This window comes from Lissotriton helveticus, chromosome 5_1 (genome assembly GCF_964261635.1).
Source record: "Lissotriton helveticus chromosome 5_1, aLisHel1.1, whole genome shotgun sequence".
In the NCBI taxonomy this organism is placed as follows: domain Eukaryota; kingdom Metazoa; phylum Chordata; class Amphibia; order Caudata; family Salamandridae; genus Lissotriton; species Lissotriton helveticus.
In genome coordinates this window covers 2,129,363,597-2,129,386,425 of record NC_136065.1, presented here as the reverse complement: position 1 = coordinate 2,129,386,425, position 22,829 = coordinate 2,129,363,597, and the positions used below count along the sequence as shown (strand labels likewise).

At 48.0% G+C, this 22,829-nt stretch overlaps 1 protein-coding gene across 1 annotated transcript; it reads left to right on the top strand.

Annotated features, from left to right (window-relative positions):
- Positions 1 to 7,742: 7,742 nt before the first annotated feature.
- Positions 7,743 to 18,379, top strand: EXOSC2 (exosome component 2). Its single transcript, XM_078641544.1, has 9 exons — positions 7,743 to 7,946; positions 12,396 to 12,497; positions 12,799 to 12,844; positions 12,932 to 13,021; positions 13,858 to 13,923; positions 14,408 to 14,476; positions 16,210 to 16,386; positions 16,743 to 16,871; positions 17,598 to 18,379. Exons 1-9 carry the CDS (start codon positions 7,831 to 7,833, stop codon positions 17,676 to 17,678), a joined length of 876 nt encoding a protein of 291 aa, XP_078497670.1. The 5' UTR covers positions 7,743 to 7,830; the 3' UTR covers positions 17,679 to 18,379.
- Positions 18,380 to 22,829: the final 4,450 nt, after the last annotated feature.

The following is a 22,829-nucleotide window of genomic DNA, read 5'->3' as shown; positions in this document are numbered from 1 at the left end:
GGATACACTCATGAACCGAACCAAGACGCAGCACCTTACCAGTGCTAGATTATCAGGTTATGAACTGGCACTGTTAGCTAGCCATATTCAGATCAAGAGATGCAATGTATTGAATCCAGCAACATTGTTGCCGACTAGTCAAGAGTCGAGTGATTCCGAACCACACGACTGTTGTTTCAAAACTGAGGAAGAAACAAAAGGACGTATTGATCTAAAAGACACTCCGTTATCAGATCCAGATGGAACGTTGTATGTTGATGGGTCTTGCTTCAAATTGGAGAATGGTGATGTGACTGCTGCCTATGCAGTAACGACTTTGAGTACGATTGTGGAGACTGCGAGAGTGAGTCAGAATTCTGCCCAGGCTGCAGAATTGATCGCGCTAACAAGAGCGTGCGTTTTAGCTAAGGGAAAGAGAGTGAATGTGTTCACAGATAGTCAGTACGCGTTCGGCGTGGCCCATAGTTTTGGCCGCTTGTGGAAAGAAAGAGGTTTCATTACGTCCCATGGGACTAAGATTCAACATGGTCAGCTAGTTAATGACTTGTTGGAATCTCTAACCTTGCCGACTGAAGTTGCGATTGTGAAATGCAGTGCTCATAAAGCAATCACGGATGATGTTGGTCGTGGGAATGCTTTTGCCGATGAAACTGCAAAACAGACAGCTAGAAATATGATGAGTAGAATGTATGTTGCAACGTCTGCAAGATGGATTTCTGAGTCCGGAATGTGTGAAGACACAGTGGAAAGCGTGAAAGAAATTCAGAAAGAGGCGACTGAGGAGGAAAAGCTTGCGTGGAAAGAGAGCACGGGTAAATTGGACTCGAGTGGGTGTTGGATTGATTTGTCGGAACAACAGCGTTGGATGTTGCCTGATGCGTATGTGCTTGCAGTAGTAACGATGGCACATGGAGCAGCGCACATCAGCTCAAAAGGGATTTGTAAGATGTTGGCTCCGGTCTGGAAGAATGATGGGATTAGTAAGTGTGCAGAGAGAGTGGTGAGAAATTGTATGGTATGCTTGATGCATAATCCTGGCAAGGGAATCCCCACACCTGCAGGTCACTTCGCTCCACCTTCCTGCCCCTTTGAAGTGATCCAGCTAGACTTCATTCACATGGATCGTTGTAATAATCTGAAATACGTCCTAGTGGTAGTTTGTGCTTTCTCCAGATGGATCGAAGCATACCCACTGAAGGACAATACTGCCTTATCCACTGCCAAAATTCTTCTTAAAGAATACTTCCCCAGATACGGAATGCCACGGATTGTATGGTCAGATAACGGAAGTGAGTTCGTAGGGAAAGTTATGCAGAGTGTGTGTACCGGCCTAGGGATTAGACAGAAGTTTCATAGTGCGAATCATCCCCAGTCCGCGGGTTTAGTCGAAGGTTACAATGGCACCCTTAAATTGAAACTTGCTAAGATACAAGCGTCCACGGGTTTGTCCTGGCCAGACGCATTGCCTTTGGCTTTGTTATCAACAAGAGCAACTGTACATTCTAGAGTAGGGCTTAGTCCTTATGAAATAGTTTTTGGTCGTCCTGCAAATGTTTGGGGGGTACCTAGACCGAAAGAATTTAAGCAGCTGGAATACCCAATGTTAATTGATTACCTTTTCGACTTGACTGCTAAATTGAGTCTTATTCACCAACAGGTTTTCGATGCATTGCCAAAGCCACCGGAGAGTCCAGGCCATCAGCTGAAACCGGGTGACCAGGTGGTCATTAGAAATTCTGCAAGAACGAAAAATCTTCAGCCCAGATTCATTGGCCCTTTCCAAGTCCTACTAGCAACGAGAACTGCTATTCGTGTGGCCGGAAGGAAGAACTGGATCCATACGACACATGTCAAACGTGTGCCTCTGCCACTTCCTTACGACAACTGGGTAAAGAAAGGAATCGGTACCTCTGAAACGGAACAAGTCCCCAGGTTCATACCTTTCAGCGATGCAGAACTAATCACTGATTCACCAAATTCTGACTCTCCTCCTGAAACTGCTCTTTTGAACCCTGAACATTTGTCATCTGCACCAAAAGAACATTTGCCATCTGAAAACGTGAACATTGCAACGTCGGCTGAAAATACACTGTTTCCAGATCAGACAGCTCCTGCAAAACTGAGATACAACTTACGTTCTCGCAATATGGACAAATAAAGCAGGAAACTGCCCATTTTTACATGTTTGATTTTTGATACATTGCCTCCAGTCAGGAAGTTTGCTAATACTTTGTATTGTTTCTTTTTGTTTTAAAATTGCCTTGCCGTCTGGGTAGCCGTAGGGTCGTGGCTGTGTGCCTAGTTGAATCTGCGGGGGTCAGACACAAGGTCGATCTTTCTGTTAGTTCTGGGAACTCCCAGGGCTGATAGAGGCATTTTCATCTACGTACACATCATCAGTGGTCGCGAACGGTCGTAGAAGATGGAGCTTCCTGAGCTGCAACGAGAGAATGTAATTTATGTTCGCAGAAATAGACTGTACAGAATACTTCACAGCAAATGCTTTCTAATGCAATGTGCAGTTACATTTTTAATTGTTTTGATAACGTTGGTGGGTGGAATCATCTTTGGCGTACATTTGATCTTCATGCCGGTAACTACAGTACCTCCCCTTGATCCTACTACTTCTACTGTTTCTTCTATGCATTCTTTTCACTCATTTCCTGAACACGAACAAGCTCGACGCTCAGAATTTATTAACAATACTTTTGTACAGCTCTTGCATCAACACCAACTGGTAGTTAACACAACAGACTGCTGGGTGTGTGGCTTGATACCCCACACTATGGATAAAGGCATCCCCTATCTGGTCTTGCCTTTTAGCTATAATGGATCATTTCAGGCCTTTCAGACCATTTTTTCCTATGCCCTTGAGACCTATCCTCCGCGTCCACCACGTTCCACTAAATACAATTCTGCCAATAAAGCTTTAGTTCAGGGAATCATTGACATGATTAAAGACGTCAATAATTCCCCATCTTACCCTAGAGATGAATTACGGGTGTATTTGAGTTGGAATTCTACAGAGTATCGTCTTAGTTTGGGAGAAAGTAAACGTAAAAGCTCCACTCCAGTCTGGGTCGTGCCTCACCGAGGTCAAGTCTGTTTGCAAGGAAATGGGAGAAATCCGAGAGCTCAGCTAGGGAGGAGTGAGTGCGTTGAGACTTACGTATTTCCGTCTAACTCCTCCCCTGCCTTTCTGACTGCTAGGGGTACCTACTTCATCTGTCAGGACAGAGCATATACATGGCTGCCTGCTGACTTTTCAGGTTCATGTTATATTGCTCGATTGTTACCTCCGACATACACTGCTTCTCCAGATTATCACAAGACCAGATTAGCAAGAGGTGTTTTCAGCAAGGAAGACACCGCTGGTCAAGAAGCTGGAGACTTTTTCAAAGGTTTCCTTCCGTTTTGGGGACCTATGGCCAATAGTAGAAATCTACGTCAACTAACACGGGTAGTTGAATCTACTATTACGGAAACTGCAGGTGCCCTTAGTAACTTAACAGCTGAGCTTCAGGCGGATCGTCTCATGACGTTACAGAACCGAATGGTTCTAGACGTGATACTTGCAGATCGAGGTGGGGTATGCAGAATGATCCAATCAAGCTGCTGTGTATTTATTCCAAATAATGCTCCAACTGTCTATGAAGCAATCTCTAAGCTACACAAGATTTCCGACTCTATACACGTAGACAAGGGAAACTGGTCCTTCATGGAGTGGTTTTGGACTCTGATATCAGCGTGGGGATGGAAGGTTCTGATGGTCATTGGTGTCATCCTAGTATTTCTGTTCTCATGCTGCCTTATTATCCAATGTGGTCCCGCTTTGTGTAGTCTCTGTGCTGCAACCTGTTTCAGAAAACCACCTACATTAGGAGAAAAGGCACGAGACAGGATGATGGTGCAACAACATGTTGCTGACCTAATGAGCATAGAATTAGACTCTGACATAGACTGAGTAATTGCCTATGTAAGGGCAAAAGGAGGGTCTGAGGTTCCGTGACGATTTTAACCCGTGTTTTCATCATTGTCGTAAATACATAATTTTGGTATCAGTGAACCGCAAATAATCCATTTAGTATATCCTGGTGTTTTCGCTATGCTACGAGCAAGAGCACTCCTGTTACAAACACATTTGTGATCTACCCGTGGCACCCATCTTAGAACACGGAAGCCATTTTGTATTCCTTGCCCTCACATAGTCAATGGACACGCAATGACCTCTTTTCATTTAAGGACACGTAGGCCTTAACCTGCGATTCACCTTGCTAGTGACACGTGCACCTTAGGCCAGCAACGCTGTGGCAGCATGACTCGGCAAGAGCTGCCTCCCCAGCCTGAGGCCAGTCCTGCTATACTGGTTCTTGTGTTCGTTGGCCTGATCATGATTAGACGGCCGAAGCTGGTAGCCTTGCCCATTTACGACCCACAAACATCTCTTATCTTGTCTTTCTATCTTCTGCACCTGGCTCTGCTCCTTTCCTTCTGGGCCTTTATTAGGGGGAGGTAACGAAATTTACGATGAGGCGGTCCGGGTCTTGAATGAGAAATTGACATGGGATTATGATGGAATAGTGGGAACCCCTCATTCGTAATGTTTTGACATCAGATACTGTTGACGATTCCTGTGCAACGCCAAATATTTATTGTTTAAGACACGAATGTTTAGAATTGTGGTAACGTGTAAAGAATTTGCCCCGAGCAGAATATTTAGTATTTAAGGAGCAACCCTCTTTGTACAAATCGAACAGGCTCCTAGATACTGCCCGTGTGTAGTTTCTGTGACTTCTGTGTCCCTGCAGTAATAAACCTTTGGTCTTTGACGCCACCATCGAGAAGCCCGTGTTTCTGTTTGTTTGTGCACCGAGACAGGTAGAACTCCGGGGTCTTCGGGTGTTATCCCTGACACCTCTGGACAGAACCAAAAAGTCCAGAACTCCAGGGTGGAGGTGTTGCTGTCGTGTTTGTTATCAAGGTGGAAGTTGAGGTCTCCCAGCAGAATGTAGTTCTCGGAGGTGAGGGCATGTGGGCTGACGAAGTCGGTGATGTCATCGCTGAACTGAGTGCGGGTTCCTGGAGGCCTGTAGATGAGGGTGCCTCTAAGTGTGGTCCTGGGGTCGGTGTGGATCTGAAAGTGGAGATGTTCGGCGGTTGCAAGATTGTCGTCAGAGCTGGTCGTGATTTTGATGTTGTTCCTGTGGATGATGGCGATGCCTCCTCCTGTTTGGTTGTAGCGGTCTTTGCGGATAATCTTGTAATTGTCCGGTATGGCTATGGCGATGTCGGGTGCTGATGATGTGTTCATCCATGTTTCTGTAAGGAAGGCGATGTCCGGTGACGCAGTGTCGAGTAGGTCCCAGAGTTCGGTAGCGTGTTTGTGGACCGAGCGGGTGTTAAGCAGGATGCACTTCAGGCGGTTAGAGTCGGAGCTGTGTATGGAGGAAGTGGATTTGGTGAGGGTTCTGAAGCAGTTGAACTTGCAGGAGAGGCAGGCGAATGGGCCGTGGGTACGTCCTGGGGTGACTTCGCAGCATTGTGGTGTGCGTCCGGGGTTGAGGGCGAGGAGAGTTGCGGCATCGTATGTGAGTCTAGTGGGCTGGGTACGGCGGGGGCCAGGAGGTCTGGCGCTGGGCGCGGTCCAGGCGCGGACGGGCGTAGACGGGCTTACCTTTGGCGCACCTTCGGCGCGACCGCTGCGCGTGGACGCTGCGCGTTGATGCATCTGTCATAAGTGGAGAAGTGGAAGGGGCGGAGCGTGGGAGGGGGAGCTGGGAGGCGGTAGCGTAGGGGGAGGGACGGGCTGCAGGCACAACAAAATGGTGGAAGTAACAACAACAAGGACACCAGGACGCTATGGGTGCAAACAATCAGGCAGCAATAGCGCTTAGGGGCCAATGCGACTAGTGCGTTCTAGCGGTGAAGCACACAATATTGATAAAAGCACTGAGCAAAGAAATGCGGAGCACTATGCCACAGACCGGCTTCCAAGTCTGTTTCAATTAAGTTTATGGCAGTGGGGGAAGGCAGCGCTACGCACACAGTTAAAGTAATCTAAACACGGAAAGCAATGCGAAGAGAGAATGAGCAGCGCTAAGCACACAGGTCGAATAAAATATTGTAAACAAATAACGCAATGCGGAGCGCTATGCCGGATATCGGGTGCAGAATCAATATGATGAATGGCAGTGTGGACAGGCAGCGCTACGATACCAATATAGCGCTTGCAGGTCGGGAGGTAGGAAGCAAGGGACTTAACGTCTGAGCATACCCTGCCAACTTATGGCGAACAAAGCGGTACAAAAGGGGGTGGTGATGGACAGAGCACCTGAACCAATCAAACACTCACACCCAGTCAACAGATCTGGGTTTAATCCATCACCATTCTTTAGACCGGTTTCTGGCATTCCAGCCGTCTTCAGCCAGGCTTGCTTGAATCCAGTGGCAAAGTGAGCAAGGGACTCAACGTCTGACAATACCCTGCCAACTTATGGCGAACAAAGCGGTACCACTTTGTTCGCCATAAGTTGGCAGGGTATGCTCAGACGTGAGTCCCTTGCTCACTTTGCCACTGGATTTAAGCAAGCCGGGCTGAAGACGGCTGAAATGCCAGAAACCGGTCCTCGGAAGCTTGTTTCAGGTCCAGGGAAGGCGTGGCTTGGCAGTTCGGGCTGGACTGTTCCCATGAGGCACAGGGTCAGACTGATTTGCATATGGCCATGTCTGAACTGGGGTGGCAGAGTGGGCTAAAGAACGGTGATGGATTAAACCCAGATCTGTTGACTGGGTGTGAGTGTTTGATTGGTTCAGATGCTCCGTCCATCACCACCCCCTTTTGTACCGCTTTGTTCGACATACGTGTGGCAGGGTATGCTCAGACGTGAGTCCCTTGCTCACTTTGCCACTGGATTCAAGCAAGCTGGGCTGAAGACGGCTGAAATGCCAGAAATCGGTCCTCGGAAGCTTGTTTCCGGTCCAGGGAAGGCATGGCTTGGCAGTTCGGGCTGGACTGTTCTTATGAGGCACAGGGTCAGACTGATTTGCATATGGCCATGTCTGAACTGGGGTGGCAGAGTGGGCTAAAGAATGGTGATGGATTTAACCCAGATCTGTTGACTGGGTGTGAGTGTTTGATTGGTTCAGATGCTCCGTCCATCACCACCCCCTTTTGTACCGCGTTTGATTCTATGGCATTCTATTTCTGTACATTCCATTTTGTAACATTTCTCTCATGTAACGTAACTGGTTCTGTTGTACAGCGCTCTGAAACCTTCGGGTGTCAAATCCACGCTTTATAAAAATACATAAAATAAATAAATACATAAATAATTTAAAAAATGTTACAAAAAGCAATTTGAAACCTTGGTATGCTTGCAGCCATGAGGATTCCAGAGTTCTCCTCTCCCAGGTACATGCATGTACCCAGCCCAGGCCTTTGCCTCTCTAGGGATCAGAAGTACCAGTCTAGGAAGCAGGCCCCAGGGCACTGAGAGGCTGTGGCCCCCACTGGATGCCCCACACAGACGGAGAAAATGTCCCGCCTATTAATGCTTCAATCATGATAAATTAAGGGTGGTCTCTGCGAGGTTCGGCCGGGCGGTGTCACTGCACCCTCTGAACGCGTGGCGGGAGGTGTGTAGGCGGAAACGCGTTGAAGGGAACACCGGAAGTGACGCGACGCGCACCGCACGCCGACGGCTGGAACCCTGCGCCTGGAGCCTGCCGCCGCCGGCGGAAGTGACGCGTGTGCCTGGAGCTGCCTGCCGGAAGTCAGGCTCCCTCGCGCGTGTTTAGTTACCTGAGTGGAGGCCTCGGTCCCTTTGAGCCATGGCGGTGGAGGTGCGGCTCCCCACGGCCCGGCGGAGGCCGCCCGAGGCCCTGGAGAGCGGACGGCACCTGGTGGCGCCCGGGGACACCATCACCACCGACAGCGGCTTCATGAGGTGCGGCCGGGGGAGGCAGAGCGGGGGGGGGCGCGAGGGATGAGGGGAGCACAGGGAGTGGGGGCTGCTCAGGGAGCAGGCATGAGGGGAGCCCCTCAGGGAGCAGGCATGAGGGGAGCCCCTCAGGGAGCTGGCATGAGGGGAGCCCCTCGGGGAGCTGGCATGAGGGGAGCCCCTCAGGGAGCTGGCATGAGGGGAGCCCCTCAGGGAGCAGGCATGAGGGGAGCCCCTCGGGGAGCTGGCATGAGGGGAGCCCCTCGGGGAGCTGGCATGAGGGGAGCCCCTCGGGGAGCAGGCATGAGGGGAGCCCCTCGGGGAGCAGGCATGAGGGGAGCCCCTCGGGGAGCAGGCATGAGGGGAGCCCCTCGGGGAGCAGGCATGAGGGGAGCCCCTCAGGGAGCAGGCATGAGGGGGGCTCAGGGAGTGGGGGCAGGGAGGAGGGGGCTGCTCAGAGAGTGGGGATGAGGGGGGCATGGGGGCTGCTCAGGGAGCAGGTATGCCAGGGAGTGGGGGATGCAGGGTGCACCAGGGCTGCCAAGGCTTCAGCGTGCTCGTGTGTGTCATTCCCCTGGCTGAAGTCTGCTCTGGGAGGACAGGGCTTGGCTTGTGTGGCCCCTCAATGCGGCCTAATCATTGACACAGGGTCAGAGTGGCTCCTGGTGGTAGCATCTCCCATCACACCACTGCTTATCAACTGTTGGCTTTATCGTCACTCATGTGTGTGCTTCTTATTCAGTGGATCAACTCTAATGGCTGTTTTGTAATGTACCTGTGTTTCATCATGCAGTTGAGTATCTTAAAACTCAGCATGCCCTGTCCAACATGTAGCCCTGTTATTTCCCCACCCGTATGCTATTTATCCTCATCTTGAGGCATTCGTAAAGGTGTGGCACTTGTTTGCTGCTAACATGCACAGCAGCAGGCACACTAGTTAACTTTTTAAGGAACACACCATTTCCAATACAACCTTAGTGTCTCTATTTTCATTAACGGCTCAGAATCCTCTCCTCCCACCTGCCCATCATGTATCCTTACTGTTAGAAATGCACCCACTTAGTTGGATGGGTCCCCATGATATGAAAGGTTATTTAAAGCTCCTGCTATAGTTGGGCAAAAAACTTGATGCAAGACCTGCACAGCCTTCCAGGGAGCCACACACCGACATTCGGGGAACATGTAAATTGACATTTTGCACATGAAGCCCAGTTGTGTCTTACACGCACTAGTGAGGAACAACCTTCTCTCCACCTCAGACACAGGCACACCTTTTCCAATTCTGCTGGTGTGGCTCTTACAAATGTCCTACACATATTCTGTGGTTATAGCACAGTAAACCTTCAGAAGGCAGGAAGGTGTTGAGCAGATGCCGTGCTGGCCTCCTTTAATATCCCCAGTGGGTCAACCTATTTTATGGGTTTGATTCGATGACTGGAATGAAAACCCATGGAGCAGGAGAAAGTAGCTGAGGTCACCAGTGTAAGGGAAGGTCCTTTTCACTTACAGTGAACTACAATTCTACCCAGTACCTTAAAATACCTACGAGTCTGGTAGTAATGACTCACTGCACATCTTCTGCTTAATGGTTGTGCAAGGGATTGGAGAGCCTGGCAATCCCTCCATAGGAAGGGGCTGCCAGTGGCTCGATGAATCCTGGTGCTTATTTGCCTAGCCTTCAGGTATCCTTGGGCTAGATCCCTTTTCCCTCATAAAAGCCTTTTAAGATTTCACCTCTATGGTGAGATGGTGTCTAGTCTCTGCGCTCATGCCTGGCTTGGCAGTGTAGGGGCCCCACATGTAGTGCTTTAGAGCCCTGCTGCTTTCTCGTCAAAAAGTAGCTCTAAACTCCCAAGCTGTTGGCGAACTCTTCGCACTCATACAGTCGAAGTGGACACAGCTAATTTGAGGGGGTCCATCAGTATGGTACGTATTGGAACAAGAGGAAGTGAGCTTGGGACATGGTATTGCCTGAGGAATGTTGTTTTTACGTATCTGTTGAGCACAGAGCAGCTGTTTAAGGCGGGGCATCAAAAGACTTTGATTGTGATTGCCACATAATTGAAGCGGAGGAGCAGGATTTGCAGTCTTGGGGTTCATTTTTCCAGGGCTTGGAGGCAGTGTGCTTCCTGGTGCCGGATCTTTGTGCGACTGCATTTTGAGGCGCTTATTTTCTTTTCTTATCTACTCCTATTGAGCATAGAATAGCTTTGGACATTTTTTTATTTTTTTATATTTTTTTATAGATTGTTAGAAATTGGATTACAATTTGTGGTGGTTGACTTCCCACCCCAGGGAACAAGCACAACATTTACCAGGCTGAACCCTCAAAATCCCTAAATTACCCGGAGCTCAACCCCTGGTATCAATGGCACCGAGCAGACGGACTGAGGCAATGTGTAAAGTATGTCTGGCGTACCAAAACAGTAATAAAGCCAAAATTCAAAACAATACAAATACCAATCCGAATTAGAAACAAAAAGAGTAACATTAAATAAGCAAAATGACAAATCCCAATAAAGAAAACCAGAGCCACCCATTTAAAACATTTTATGTACGAATAGTGCCAAGAAGCATAGAGTGTCACTGGTAGCCAGTGGTGGCGTAGACTGGTACTTGGACGCAATTTTAACAGGTCAGCCATGAACCTTGGAGTCCACCTTTATGTCTTGGGTGTAGGAGAGAGCATGTTGACTTCTCCAGGGATCTTCTGCTGTCACAATCAGCAGGTTCAGCCCTCTTCTGATCTTCCTTAGATCCAGGAGGGTTCTGAAGTGGGGTCTGGATTTGCCATATTTAGGTCTGGCATGAGCTAGTGGGTAGGAATGACTCCTGGGCACACTTTAACCAATAGGGTAACAATCCCTGAGGCGAACCCTACCAACTTTAGGCATATTCAAGATGACTTGAGACTTTGGCCACACTAAATTAAGCATTGTGTGTTTGGGACAGGAGGGGGGATTGTACCATGGTAATCCTAGTGTTCTCTCACATCTAACACTAAAATACAGTTTGGGGAGTCACTGTTACCCCCCTTTAAATCCAGAGACATAAGTATAGTAGAACAAAGCAGTGTATTCCTGCAACCAGACAGTGGATACACAAAAATTGTCTTGCGTACTGTTCTTGAACCCTTGAATTGTGCCCCAAATCTTACATGTGAAACCCCAGTAGGCCTGTCAAGCAGGATTTGCTACTCCAGCAGGATTGTACACTGAAATGTCAAGAAGAGGCCCACTGTGACTGGAGCCTGCTTGGTGGAGGGGACAAAGGAAGGGCTCTGCCCAGGTGCGGCCTAATATTTACTTGTGATAGGGGAGGGCTCCTTGAAGTGCGCCTCAAGTGTTATTTGTAAAACCCCAGGAGACCCATCAAGCTGGATTTGACAGTCAAGTAGGATCTGAAACTATAAATGTTCACATCCCCATCCTGCATATTCTGTCTGGTTCAGAGAGGTCTTCTCTGCCCACTCAGCTCAGCCTATTGTTTGCTCCTGGGAGGCACTTCACACACATTCAAATGCTAAGTACTGGCTGGCAGAAGTGGGAGAGCAAATGGGCTTAGGGGTTTTAGGCAGGGAGAAGATAACTTTTTTTAAAGCAATCTTACTTCAATATTTATTGAAAATCTGACTTCACCAATAAATTGGATTTTTAACCACAATTAAAAGTAGTTGCTAATTTTTCTAGTTGTTTTCTAACTGAAGTTAGCATTATTCTTTGTAATGATGTAACCCAGTGTTTTCCTATAGAAAAGCCAGCCATGCGACCTTGGGAATAGCTTTTGAGACATTTTCACTGTGAGGACATGTTTAACATTCAATTTCTCCCTGTCCTACTTTTAAATACAACATTCCCTGCATTATGGAAAAGAATGACTACATGGGGGTGACGTACAAATATTTAAAAGGAAGGTTTTGACCTGGAAAGGGATTATTTTGACAGGTCGAATTTATAGTGTGAAACTGCAACACCCAGGCTACAGATGAAAGGCTTGCAGTCTTGTTTTCAATGTCAATGAATTAGGTGGCACAATGTGTGCTACACTACACTAGTGACATTTAACTTACTGGTCCTGGGTACTCAATATACCATATATTAGGCACTTATAGGTAGGTGAAATGTGCCAGTTAGGGGATGTGCCAATTTCACCATGTTGAAAGTGGGGAGCACATCACAGGCTCTTTATCCCTGGTAAGCAGATATAAGGTGCAAAGATTTCTACAATCTGCAAACATATATGGTCTAGCAAAAAGCTTAACAACCGTGGTGACCCTGCAGAGAGGGAAACTTTCCTACACAGATGCTTCTCTTTCTGTTTATTGCAAACTGTGCTGCATTTCACAACGAGTTGACTTAGGTGCTACAGAGACCCCTTGATTCTGGATACTACACTGTCATTTTCTTCTTCACACAGTTCTTTTTGGTTTTATAATCTGCTCTTTTCTTTTTGTAGAGGCCATGGGACTTACATGGAAGATGAGAAGCTTCTCGCTTCAGTCGCTGGTGCTGTGGAGAGAGTCAATAAGCTTATTTGCGTCCGAGCTTTAAAGACCAGGTGCGGTTTAGCTGTGTGTGTTAAACAACGTTGCTATAGAACGCAGTAGTGGAAACCTACGCATAGCCTATTATTGTTATATCCCCAGTTCAAGGTCACCCACTTTGCTTGAAAACATTGGTGATAAAGGAATGAAATGAAGAAAACATTTGCATAGACCGTCATCAAGGCACACAGCATTCCTTTAGCAGCAGCAGTTCAGGCTTAAGGAATCTTTTTTCATCTTGAATTTGCTGAAAATCATAGACCAGAAAGCAAATTGAATTTATGAACCATGCCTTCCTTTGGTCTTTTCTTTCAGATACAATGGCGAGGTTGGCGATATTGTGGTGGGAAGAATCACAGAGGTAAGAGTAAGAGACTTTCTGGGTCTGCCTTCTTTGTCAGTGAACGCAAGTTAGAATTAGCTAAATTCTCTTACTGTCTCTGCACAGGTGCAGCAAAAGAGATGGAAGGTAGAGACCAACGCCAGGCTGGATTCTGTGTTGCTGCTGTCCGCGGTGAACCTTCCAGGCGGGGAGTTGGTGAGTCTGATCCAGGCCATCTTCTCAGAATTGGTTTCTTTCGGCCTGTGAGAACGTAGATCTTAAATAGGGTGTGGTGTTTTTCTGGGTGTTGGTTGTGCCAGTTCCCCAGCTGGATAGGTCAAGCTTCTGTAAACCGCTTTAGGATTGGATAATTTGACACGAGGTGCCAGAAGGAGATCCTTGTGCTCCAGGCCTTATTATTGCTTCTGCCTGAATGCTGTTTGTGCTGTGTACTACTTTTGTTGTTGTAAAGATGAACAATCTGGATCACTACACCCTGCGGGTGAAGAGGATAGGCTTTTTTTATTAATGAATTAGCTTGGCGAATGGTTTGAGGCCACAGATGGTAGCATAAGTTGCAAGATGACAGCTTTCTGGCCTCTTGAAGTTTTAAGAAGGCACACTTGGGGATGAGGTTTGAAGTTAAATGGAGTGTCATTAGGCGGCCACGAATCATGCTTAATACATCCTACCTCCTTACTTTAGACATCATGCATTGAGCAGGCTGAAAGATAGAGGCAATTAATTGAATACTAAACTCAATATTCATCTTGACAATTTTTCCCTAGGAACGGTCCAGTAACTGCATGTCGAACGCCAGCTTGATGCTGATGTCTTTTAGCATTTGTTTTTGCCTTACAGCTGCTTTTTTCTTTTTTTTTTTTTCTTCTTTTTTTTCCTTTTCTGTTGATAGAATTAGTCTTCCTTTCTTAGCAAGTTGAAACGTGTTTAAACGAGAATTTAAACTGTTCAAGGCAGCAGAGAATAAATATTCTTGGGTAGCTCTGTGAAACCAAACATCGCTTTCTGAGAATTCTTTTCCTTCTCTTCAGAGGCGGCGATCAGCAGAGGACGAGCTGGCAATGAGGGATTACCTGCAGGAAGGGGACTTGATCAGTGTATCCTTTGTCCTTTGAAGCGGGGTGAAGCAGGTAACTGGTGCCTGCTTTAGCAAAGGCACAGTATTGGAGCAGCACAAGATGCTTGTTATCAGTAAACCTGTGGTCCTTTGTGGTACAATGGTTGTAGATTGTTTTGCCACCGTTTTAAAGGAAAGCTAGTCTGCCACAAGTGGCTGCTTTGTTGGACACTTTTTGTGCATTTGGGGTTTAAAGCCACACGCTGGTGGTGTGCGGAAAGCAGTGTAAAAGACATTGCGGGATTCTTAAAACTGAGTCTTAGAAAATGCTGCTGTGTAGGGTATACTGGCTGCAGGTTGCTATGTGCGGTATGGATTCTGAATTGAATGTTTGATAAACTGATCTAATATTGGGTGCAATATTAATTTGAAAATGTGTGTTGCAAAGTTGTTCAGTGTGTTTTTAGGGAGCTGTACAAAGAAGTAACAAATTATAACACTATTTCTTTAACTAGCATCACTAGGCAGAAGTTCAGGCCGTGTATTCTGATGGGGCACTTTCGATGCACACACGCAGTCTGAAATATGGCAAGGTAAGAGGGTTGCTCTGGGACCGGGTGTCCTTCCTGTCCTAGAAAGTTGATGTGCAGCCCAAAGCATCACGCCTTCTATCACGCTGTCCGGTGGTTTGGGGTGTTTGAAGGAGCAGAGGACATTCTGTGATGACCCAGATATCCTGTTCGTTCTCCTTTTCCTATAGCACGGGAGAGTAAAGGGCCTGTCTGAAAGCACAAAGACAGTTTGAGTTATTTGCTTGGCTCTTTGAACTGTCCACTTGTGTTGAGCAGCCAGTGTACTCTCTTTTGTGCACGTGCTTGGTATCGATGTATTCAGCATGTGTGGATTCAGAGATGATGGCGAGCGGTGCGAGTGGTACTAGTTGTGAGGTGCAGCGTGGGAGCAAGATGGATAGTAGGGAGTAAGCGGAAGCCCTAGCAGAAGAGGTGTGTTTTAGGATACTTCTAGATTAGAAAATTGTGTGGCACAGGTGGTGTTTTAAAAGGAGGACGTTCCAAGGTAGGGCCCATGCACAAGCTAAACTGTAGGTACCAATGGTCTGTGTTCCAAAACTGCTGATGTGTATACGGAAAAAGTGCTGTGATGAAACCTTTCACAAAGAAAAATCTGTGGAAGTTGCAGATGTGCCAGAACCCCAAACTTCTATTTTCTACAGTTGTGGGAGAGCGGGCCCGCGTTCCGTTCTGAGAATACAAAGCACCTGTTTTGGAACCTGCTAACTTCTGAATGTTGTGGTGGTACTGTGGAGGCCAAGTCCATCTGATGCCAGTGCTGGGTTTTTTCTGGGAAATTGCGACATAAATGTTTTCCTCCATTATGCTTACAGTCTTTGTTAATCAATGGCAGCATATTTAAAGTCCGCGTATATGGAATATTTACAGCTTTGCATTTAGGAATCTGCCCTTTTCACGGGATGCACTAAACCACAAGAATCTGGGAGTAAGGGGTGGAGAAAGAACTATGTGTACCCTGTGGGCAGCAGAATAACTGGTTTACTGGGTTTTGGTGTAGCTTTACTTGAATTGAATTGCTTCTTAGATGAATATACGGTTGCGTGAAGTCAAGTGATTGGTGGAGTTGGGCTTGCCAACAGTGAGTCCAGAGACGAAGCTGAAACGTGTCGACTCTCCCATAGTAAACTCTATCCCTTTGGTCCTTGGACTCGTGGACTGCCCTCTGAGAGACTCCATGATTTCGTCCCTTGGACTCTCTCAGGGTGTACCCTCACCCAGAGTGACCTGCTCCTACATTAGAGGATTCCTTTAACTTGCTTGGCTTGTTCTTGTCGACTTGATCAACAGTATGTCTTTGTGTCCTCTGGTTCAAGCATTAGGGTGAGATGGATTTTCGGGCTCTGAGGAGAGTGAAAGCATCTTACAGATAGGCGAGGAAGTCTGTAAATTAAAAAAAAAAAGATGTTACAGGTGTATTGTTTCCTACTGACCTGTTTGACTTGGTGCGTTTAACTATTTTTAATTGCAGTAAAAACAATTTGAATATAATAGACTTAATAAATGTTCTGGGCTTTGATAATTTGTGCCCGGTGCTCATTTGTGTCACTGGATGCACACTGTGCTGTCATATTCCTTCACACATCTTTGTCTCCTTATTTATTTATCTGATTCCCTTCTGTCCCACTCCTCTCCATCTTTCCTTCTCTGTGACATCTTTAGATCTTTCCTTGTCTTTTTTTTCTCTCCTGCCCTTCTCCTCTGCTTTGCTAAGCACTGTAACGCTCCCGTTTCAGCTGGGCCAGGGTTTGCTGGTGCAGGTTTCTCCCTCCCTGGTGAAACGTCGCAAGACTCACTTTCATAACCTGCCATGCGGGGCATCTGTGATCCTGGGCAACAACGGCTTCATTTGGATCTACCCCACTCCCGAGCAGACGGATGAGGAGGCCGGGGGGTTTGTCACCAATCTGGAGGTGAGATGGAGCCATGCTTCTGTGATTGTGCTATAGTTGACTTGAATTCCTCACTTTAATAGTTTCTGTTTTTCCTTCCTTGGTCCAATCTGTTCATCACATCATTCCACTTCTGTCCTCTCAAGTCCACTCTGCACCTTTTATTACTCTTCACTTTTCTTGCTACCCCAGCTGTGAGTGGTCCTGGCTGCCCTGGAGGCAAAGCAGGGGTTACGCTGAGCCCGCTGCTTGCTCGTCTGTGCTACTCTTTACAGAATACCTCAATTTATGTTGGGTCTTCAAAAAAATGTCTTATGCAGTCTTGTGTTCAGTATCCCCATCCTGTTTCCTCACCTTCACTGTCTTGCTTTTCACAGCCCATTCCCCTGTCTGACAGGGAAGTGATCTCACGCCTGAGGAACTGTATTGTGGCTCTGGCCTCTCAGAAAATGATGCTGTATGACACCAGCATCCTGTACTGCTATGAGGCTTCCATGCCTCACCAGGTAAGGCCTGGTGCACACACCACCCTTCACTGTACAGTGCTGCGCCTTAAACTCACTGCTGGGAGGCGAGGATAGGGGGGTGGTGGGCTTAAATTCTGTACCTCCCACAGTATCACCTCAGCTTTATGTTTGTGCACAAATAATGCCTTTCTTCAGTGCCTGCTCTCAAAGGCCATCTATCAGTTGTAGCAATGTCATGGGCCTGTGCTGTAAATGGGGCGTGTGATGCCAGCATTCCATACAACAAACCGTCTGACGGGCAGCGGTGCCACAGTACTTTATTGTAACCTGTCTGTGTATTAACACCCACCGTGTTGTGGTTGTAAGAATTCCTGTATTCAAATAATTTATAAGCTCTGCAGCGGTAGTTCTCTTCACATTTTGTCCATGTGTTGAAAAATACATTTTAGATTTGCTGCAAAATCACTGACTAGAAAATATATCACAGTGTAAAAGTGTTTGAATTGTAACTGGAATGCCTAAGGGATGTCCATGCGGTTTACGAATATCAGTTACCAAAATCTAGCATGGTCATGGTACTTATCGACATGAAACGTCTTTCTGTGGTAATATTCCTTCACTGTGCTCAGAGTTTGCCCATTGCAACTGGTGCCAGGCTGATGAAACGGATCTTCAATATGCATCACCAGTGTCTAGTGCCTGGTGGGTTACTTGCTTCTGCGTCAACCCTCTGTACTCACCACTCCTTTGTTCTCCCGTCCGTAGATCAAGGATCTATTGAAGCCTGAGGTGGCGGAAGAGATTGTGATGGAAACGAGGCAGCGACTCATAGACCAGGAAGGATAGGTCAGGAACTCCGAAGGAAGGACATGAACTCCGAAGGAAGGACATGAACATGGAATCTGGTGGCGACCGTGCTCTGTGGCCCACAGCTGTCAAGGTAGCAGACTCGGATCTGCAACCCTTTCAGTGAGTGCACTTCTGGTTCTGCTGGCACTCGAGTCCATCCTCATTTTACTCTGGGTGGGTGTCCAACTTTAAGAACCTCCTGCCCCTGGACAAGTTTTAGTAAGAGACCTATCTGTGAAACCAGCCCTGTTAGAACAATGACATTCCAAGAATTTCTTGTGGGATACTGTACACAGGGTAAAAGAGTTAAGAACACCACTGCTGTCAAGTAATGGCCTAATGCTCCTGCAAAGACTGGATGGCTGTCAAGACATAGACCTATTCGAGATTCTTGGAGCGCAGCATGCAACTGGGCGAGTTACGAGATCCTATCTTTATAACAGTCAGTGTTGAGATAAACCGGTTTAAGAATGTACAGCTCTTTGTGAGCCACTGTAGAAGTGTTTTTGTAGTGTTACATTTTACCTGTCAACTGCCACGGTAAAAACTATTAAATCAACGTACATTTTTATTGTTGTAATCATTTTACTGGTAACATAAACATGCTTAATGTGCTTTTGCTTGCTGAGTTTTTCAAATCGTTCTCTAACTCTCTTCTTGACAGTGTTTGCAGTTGTGATAAATAAAATATTTTCCTATGAATGTGAATTTAATTTTTGATCTCCAGAACACAGGGGCTGTGTGGGTGAGGGGCTGTGTGGGTGATGGGCTGTGAGGGTGTGTGAGGGGCTGTGAGGGTGAGTGGCTGTGAGGGTGAGGGGCTGTGAGGGTGAGGGGCTGTGAGGGAGGGTGAGGGGCTGGGAGGGTGAGGGGCTGTTAGGGTGAGGGGCTGTGAGGGTGAGGGGCTGTGAGGGTGAGGGGGTGTGAGGGTGAGGGGGTGTGAGGGTGAGAGGGTGTGTTCCTAGTATAGGTTGCATGATTTCTGGTTGCGAGGTGGGTCGCTAAGATTTCGAAAACTTTAGTTAAACTCGTCAAGATTTCAAAAACTGCACTTAACCAGGCAGAATTTGCTTATGCCAGTTAAACTCGTTTTCATTTACAGCGATGACAGCCTACTTTGAGAAATGCATCGCAGCACATTTAGTTTCCAAGTTTCCAACATTGTACCATTTATTGCTCTGGAACATGTTCATTTACAGAAATACTTTGGTGAAAAACTGCAAGCAATTAGAGCGAGTATTCAATGACTGGCGTGTTACAAAATGTCTCTATTGACCCCCAATGTATACTTTGAGTATATTGGCTCGGCCACTTCTTTTGCCCCTACTGTTAAGTCTAAACAAGAAGCAATGTTTAAAAAAAAAGAAATAAAACAAAGAGCTATGACTTGCACACGCATATGCCTCTTGACACACACATGGATGCGTCATGATACTACAGTGGCCCACCCTGATGACGTGTGCATGTGCATATGTCACTAAGCATGCCCATTCATTAACGTGACACAGCGGTGCTGACACATTGGCCAAGTCAAGAAGTCTCACCTTTGAGACCTATTTGCTCTGTCGGTGCCTTTTGTACATGCTTTGAGGCACGGGCAAAAATGCTGCTACTGTACTGCATGAACAAAGGGACAAAAGACGAGATGATGGGGCCACGTTCATTTTGTAAGTACAGGTGCATAATTGTTTAGGCACACGAATGCACCATTTTATTTACCAATCTGAAATGGAGTGGAAATGTAAAAAAAAAATTGGAAATGAAGTACTGTTAGAAATGGGATCTCCGGCTGGCTAAGGCTTGCGCCAAAACCAGTCAGAGACCACCACTCTAAGTCAGGGCAAGGGAGTTACACGCCAAAGATAACCCCTGCTCACCCTCTAGGCAACGTGGCGCGAGCAGTAAGGCTTATCCCGGAGGCTATGTAAGTTAAGTGTTTGCGCACGCACCCCCAGCAACAACACCCAAGGCCCACCACAAAGGAAACTCCACACAAGGTTATATATAAAATAGCCTTTGTATTACACCAAAACACATTAGATAAAAACACACACTTTACAATGTGCCAACAGGCACGGGCAGAATTTACAGGGGATATATACAGGACATGGCCACATGGACCACTGTCAGGAATATGCACTTTTAGAACTAGAACACTTGTTGGAATTAGCACTTAGAACATAGATTATAAAATCACTGTAGCACAAAAATAGAAAATAGAGCACACAACCAGTAATCACTGGTAAGAGGTAAGTACCACCTACGCAAGCCTAACCACCTTAGGAGGATGCCACGCAGGGAACCAGGACCTCACTAGCAACACCTGTACTAGAAAGAACAACCACCTAAGTATCACTATACATTTAGGGGTATAGTCATGAACACATTACACATGATGCATCACAACATTCAGAGGTGTAGGGAAGAAAACACATGATGCATAAACATACATTCAGCGGTGTAGGGAAAAGCACATGACGCATAACAACACATTCAGAGGTGCAACACAGAACAATTCGCAGAAATTACATAGGCCACAACCTGTGACTGTCCCTAGGCCAACCTGGCCTTTCAGGAGCTAGGACGCCCTGTGTCCCAAAATGTCAAGGGGCCTAAACGGAGCAGCTGCCCACTAAGTGATGGGCAGCTGTAGCAGGGATGGAGCCTGGCACCAGCGGGCCTCCTGGCTCTAGGTAGGGCTCTGAACAACAATAGGGCCTCAAATGCAAGGTGGGAGCCACTTGGGCTCTGAAGACCTGTTGGTCACCTGGGGGAGCGGCCCGCTGCCAACTGGGGCCGCCCTACCCTCGAAAATGCCCCCGGAGCCTCTCGTGGGCGAAGTAAAGAATGCCCCTGGGCAGGTGGAGCCTCTTAGGCTTTAAACAACAAAATGCGCCAGTTGAGCCTCGTGGGCTCGAGGATATGTAGCCCCCAACGTTGGAGTCACTCTCGGGGGACTCAAAACAACCAAAATGCCCAGGAACCAAGATAACACAGGTAGGAGGTGGGCGGGCACCGGCAATGTGCCCCGACGCCCCCTCTAACCCTAAATGGCCCCCGGAGCCCTTCGTGGGCTCCAAATCACTGGCAGGAGGGGCGGGCACCGGCAATATGCACCAACGCCCCCCCTCTGCTACAAACAACACCGGGCCCCACTCACCAGTCTCTGGGGCGGGCCCAGAGCTCTCCTGCTCCGGTTTCCTCCCTCACCCGGTCTCGCTTCTGGGGCCGGGTTCTGTCAAGGGCAGCAGGCGGGGCTCTCTCCCTCAGGAGAGCCTCGCTGAGGACAAGACGCTGCTGTAGGCTTCTTCTCGCTCCGCGGCTGGGGCGGGACTTCCGAATCTCCTCGAGCCGGCAGCCAATCACGGCGCGGCCCGGGGATTGACATCACGGGGGGTATCCCGGGCCGGCAGCCAATCCCAGCGTGGCCTGGGGAGGGACGTCACGGGGGGGGGGGTCCTGGGCCAGCGGTGGTGAACTCGGTGCTACAACGAGGGGTAGGCTCCCTCAAAATCAATAATAAAGCTTGGGGGGTGCAAAACGTCACCAGGTCCCTGGCGGGGTGGGCACCCGCTAGGGATCTTAAAAATTGGCAAAATAAGCGGAGTGGGCTCCCGCGCCGAAAATAAGCAAAGGGGGATCCCCACGCCGGGGAATCCCTCAGGAACCGGGTCGCCGCACCAGCGGCGCAATGCGCTAGTTTGAGGGGGAGTCCAGCACTCCCCAGGCGCTGGCAGGGCACAAAGTTCCAGAGAACAGCAAAAAGTCCTTCAGGGGGTGGGGGGGGCAGGGCTGGGCCCAGGTGCCAGCTCACAGGGTCCTCCTAAACAGGGAGGCAATCCCCAGTGGCGGTCCTCCTGGCGCCAGCAGCAACAGCAGGCCCCCCCTCAAGACAGGATCAGCAAGAACATTTTGTGGGGGGACACAGCCCCTTTTTATACAGTGAATTCCTTTGTCTGTGTGCAGGGTGGGGGAAAAACCAGTCGCAGCTGGTTTTGGAGCACTTTGTTTTGCTCAGCCTCCCTTTCCATTCACTAGGCAGGCTAGGGTCATTAGACGCACCACAGGGGGCGGAGCCAGCATTGTGTGGGGAAAGCCCAGCCCTATTCAGGTCCCAGGTGTACTCCTCCCTCACATCACTCATGCTAATCTCAATGCTCACCACCGGGGCAGACCCTTCATGACTCATGGAGCCAGGCTCACCAGCCAATCACAAGCCAGACACAAATTACACAAACATGCCAACTTCTAGAAGTGGCACTTCCACACTAGACACAATCACGCCGCACACATCATTGCGCAGCATTTAATCACACGAGTCCGCACATACCAAACTCGAGCTTAGACTCCCCACGCATCAGGAACTACCAGGGACACATACATTCCCCATGCATTCCTATGGGAGGGCAAGCCAATGTCACCACACGGACTCACGCACTTTCCACTGGGACACAGTGAAAGTGCGCAGAAGCCAAAAATCACTACCACAAGGTCACCATGAAAAGCAAAAAGTTCCGGGGTGAACCTGCCAAAAGGGCCAAGTCCAACAAGTACATTGAAAGCAGTTTTGTTAGTAAAGTGGAAGGGCAGGAAGCAATTTACTGCAAGACACTCCTAAAGAAGCCTAGAAACTTGCATTGCTTGTAGGGGTAGGGGGCAAACGGGTTGGCGGGTGAGGGAGGGAAGGGAATAAAAGACGAGAAGGAAGAGCAACAGGGAGGGCAGGAGGAGGAGGCACACGCACAAAGCAAAGAACAACATGGGTTGAAGGGAGACGCACATGGGTGAGATCAAAGCGAAGTATGGTGGGAAAGCAAACGGGCGAGAAGAAAGAGCCACTCGGAGCATGGGGGAGAGAATCGCACAAAAGCGACTCCATAAACAGAGCAGCATGGCAGCAGCCGGGACCTCCAAAAAGAAAGACCGCAAATAAAAAAAAGAACGCAAGGTAACGAACGGTGGAGCAATGGAGGTAGTTTTTTCTTTAGGTTGGAAGAAAATGCAGGCTGAGGGAAACTACTGGGAGTGAGCTGCCAGGAGAGCAATGCAGGCAACTGTCTGGGTAGGGCATCAAAAATAAAACAGTCAAAAAAATCCAGGCAGGGGTGTGAGATGTAAAAAGGAGTACCCAGGCATCCACATTCAAGA

Bases quoted from the DNA above. Each gene is read 5' to 3' on its own strand.
- EXOSC2 (XM_078641544.1), top strand. From the start codon at position 7,831: ATGGCGGTGGAGGTGCGGCTCCCCACGGCCCGGCGGAGGCCGCCCGAG. The intron at 13,924-14,407 runs GTATCCTTTGTC...TAGCATCACTAG, and splicing joins AGGAAGGGGACTTGATCAGT to GCAGAAGTTCAGGCCGTGTA. The intron at 16,872-17,597 runs GTAAGGCCTGGT...TCCCGTCCGTAG, and splicing joins AGGCTTCCATGCCTCACCAG to ATCAAGGATCTATTGAAGCC.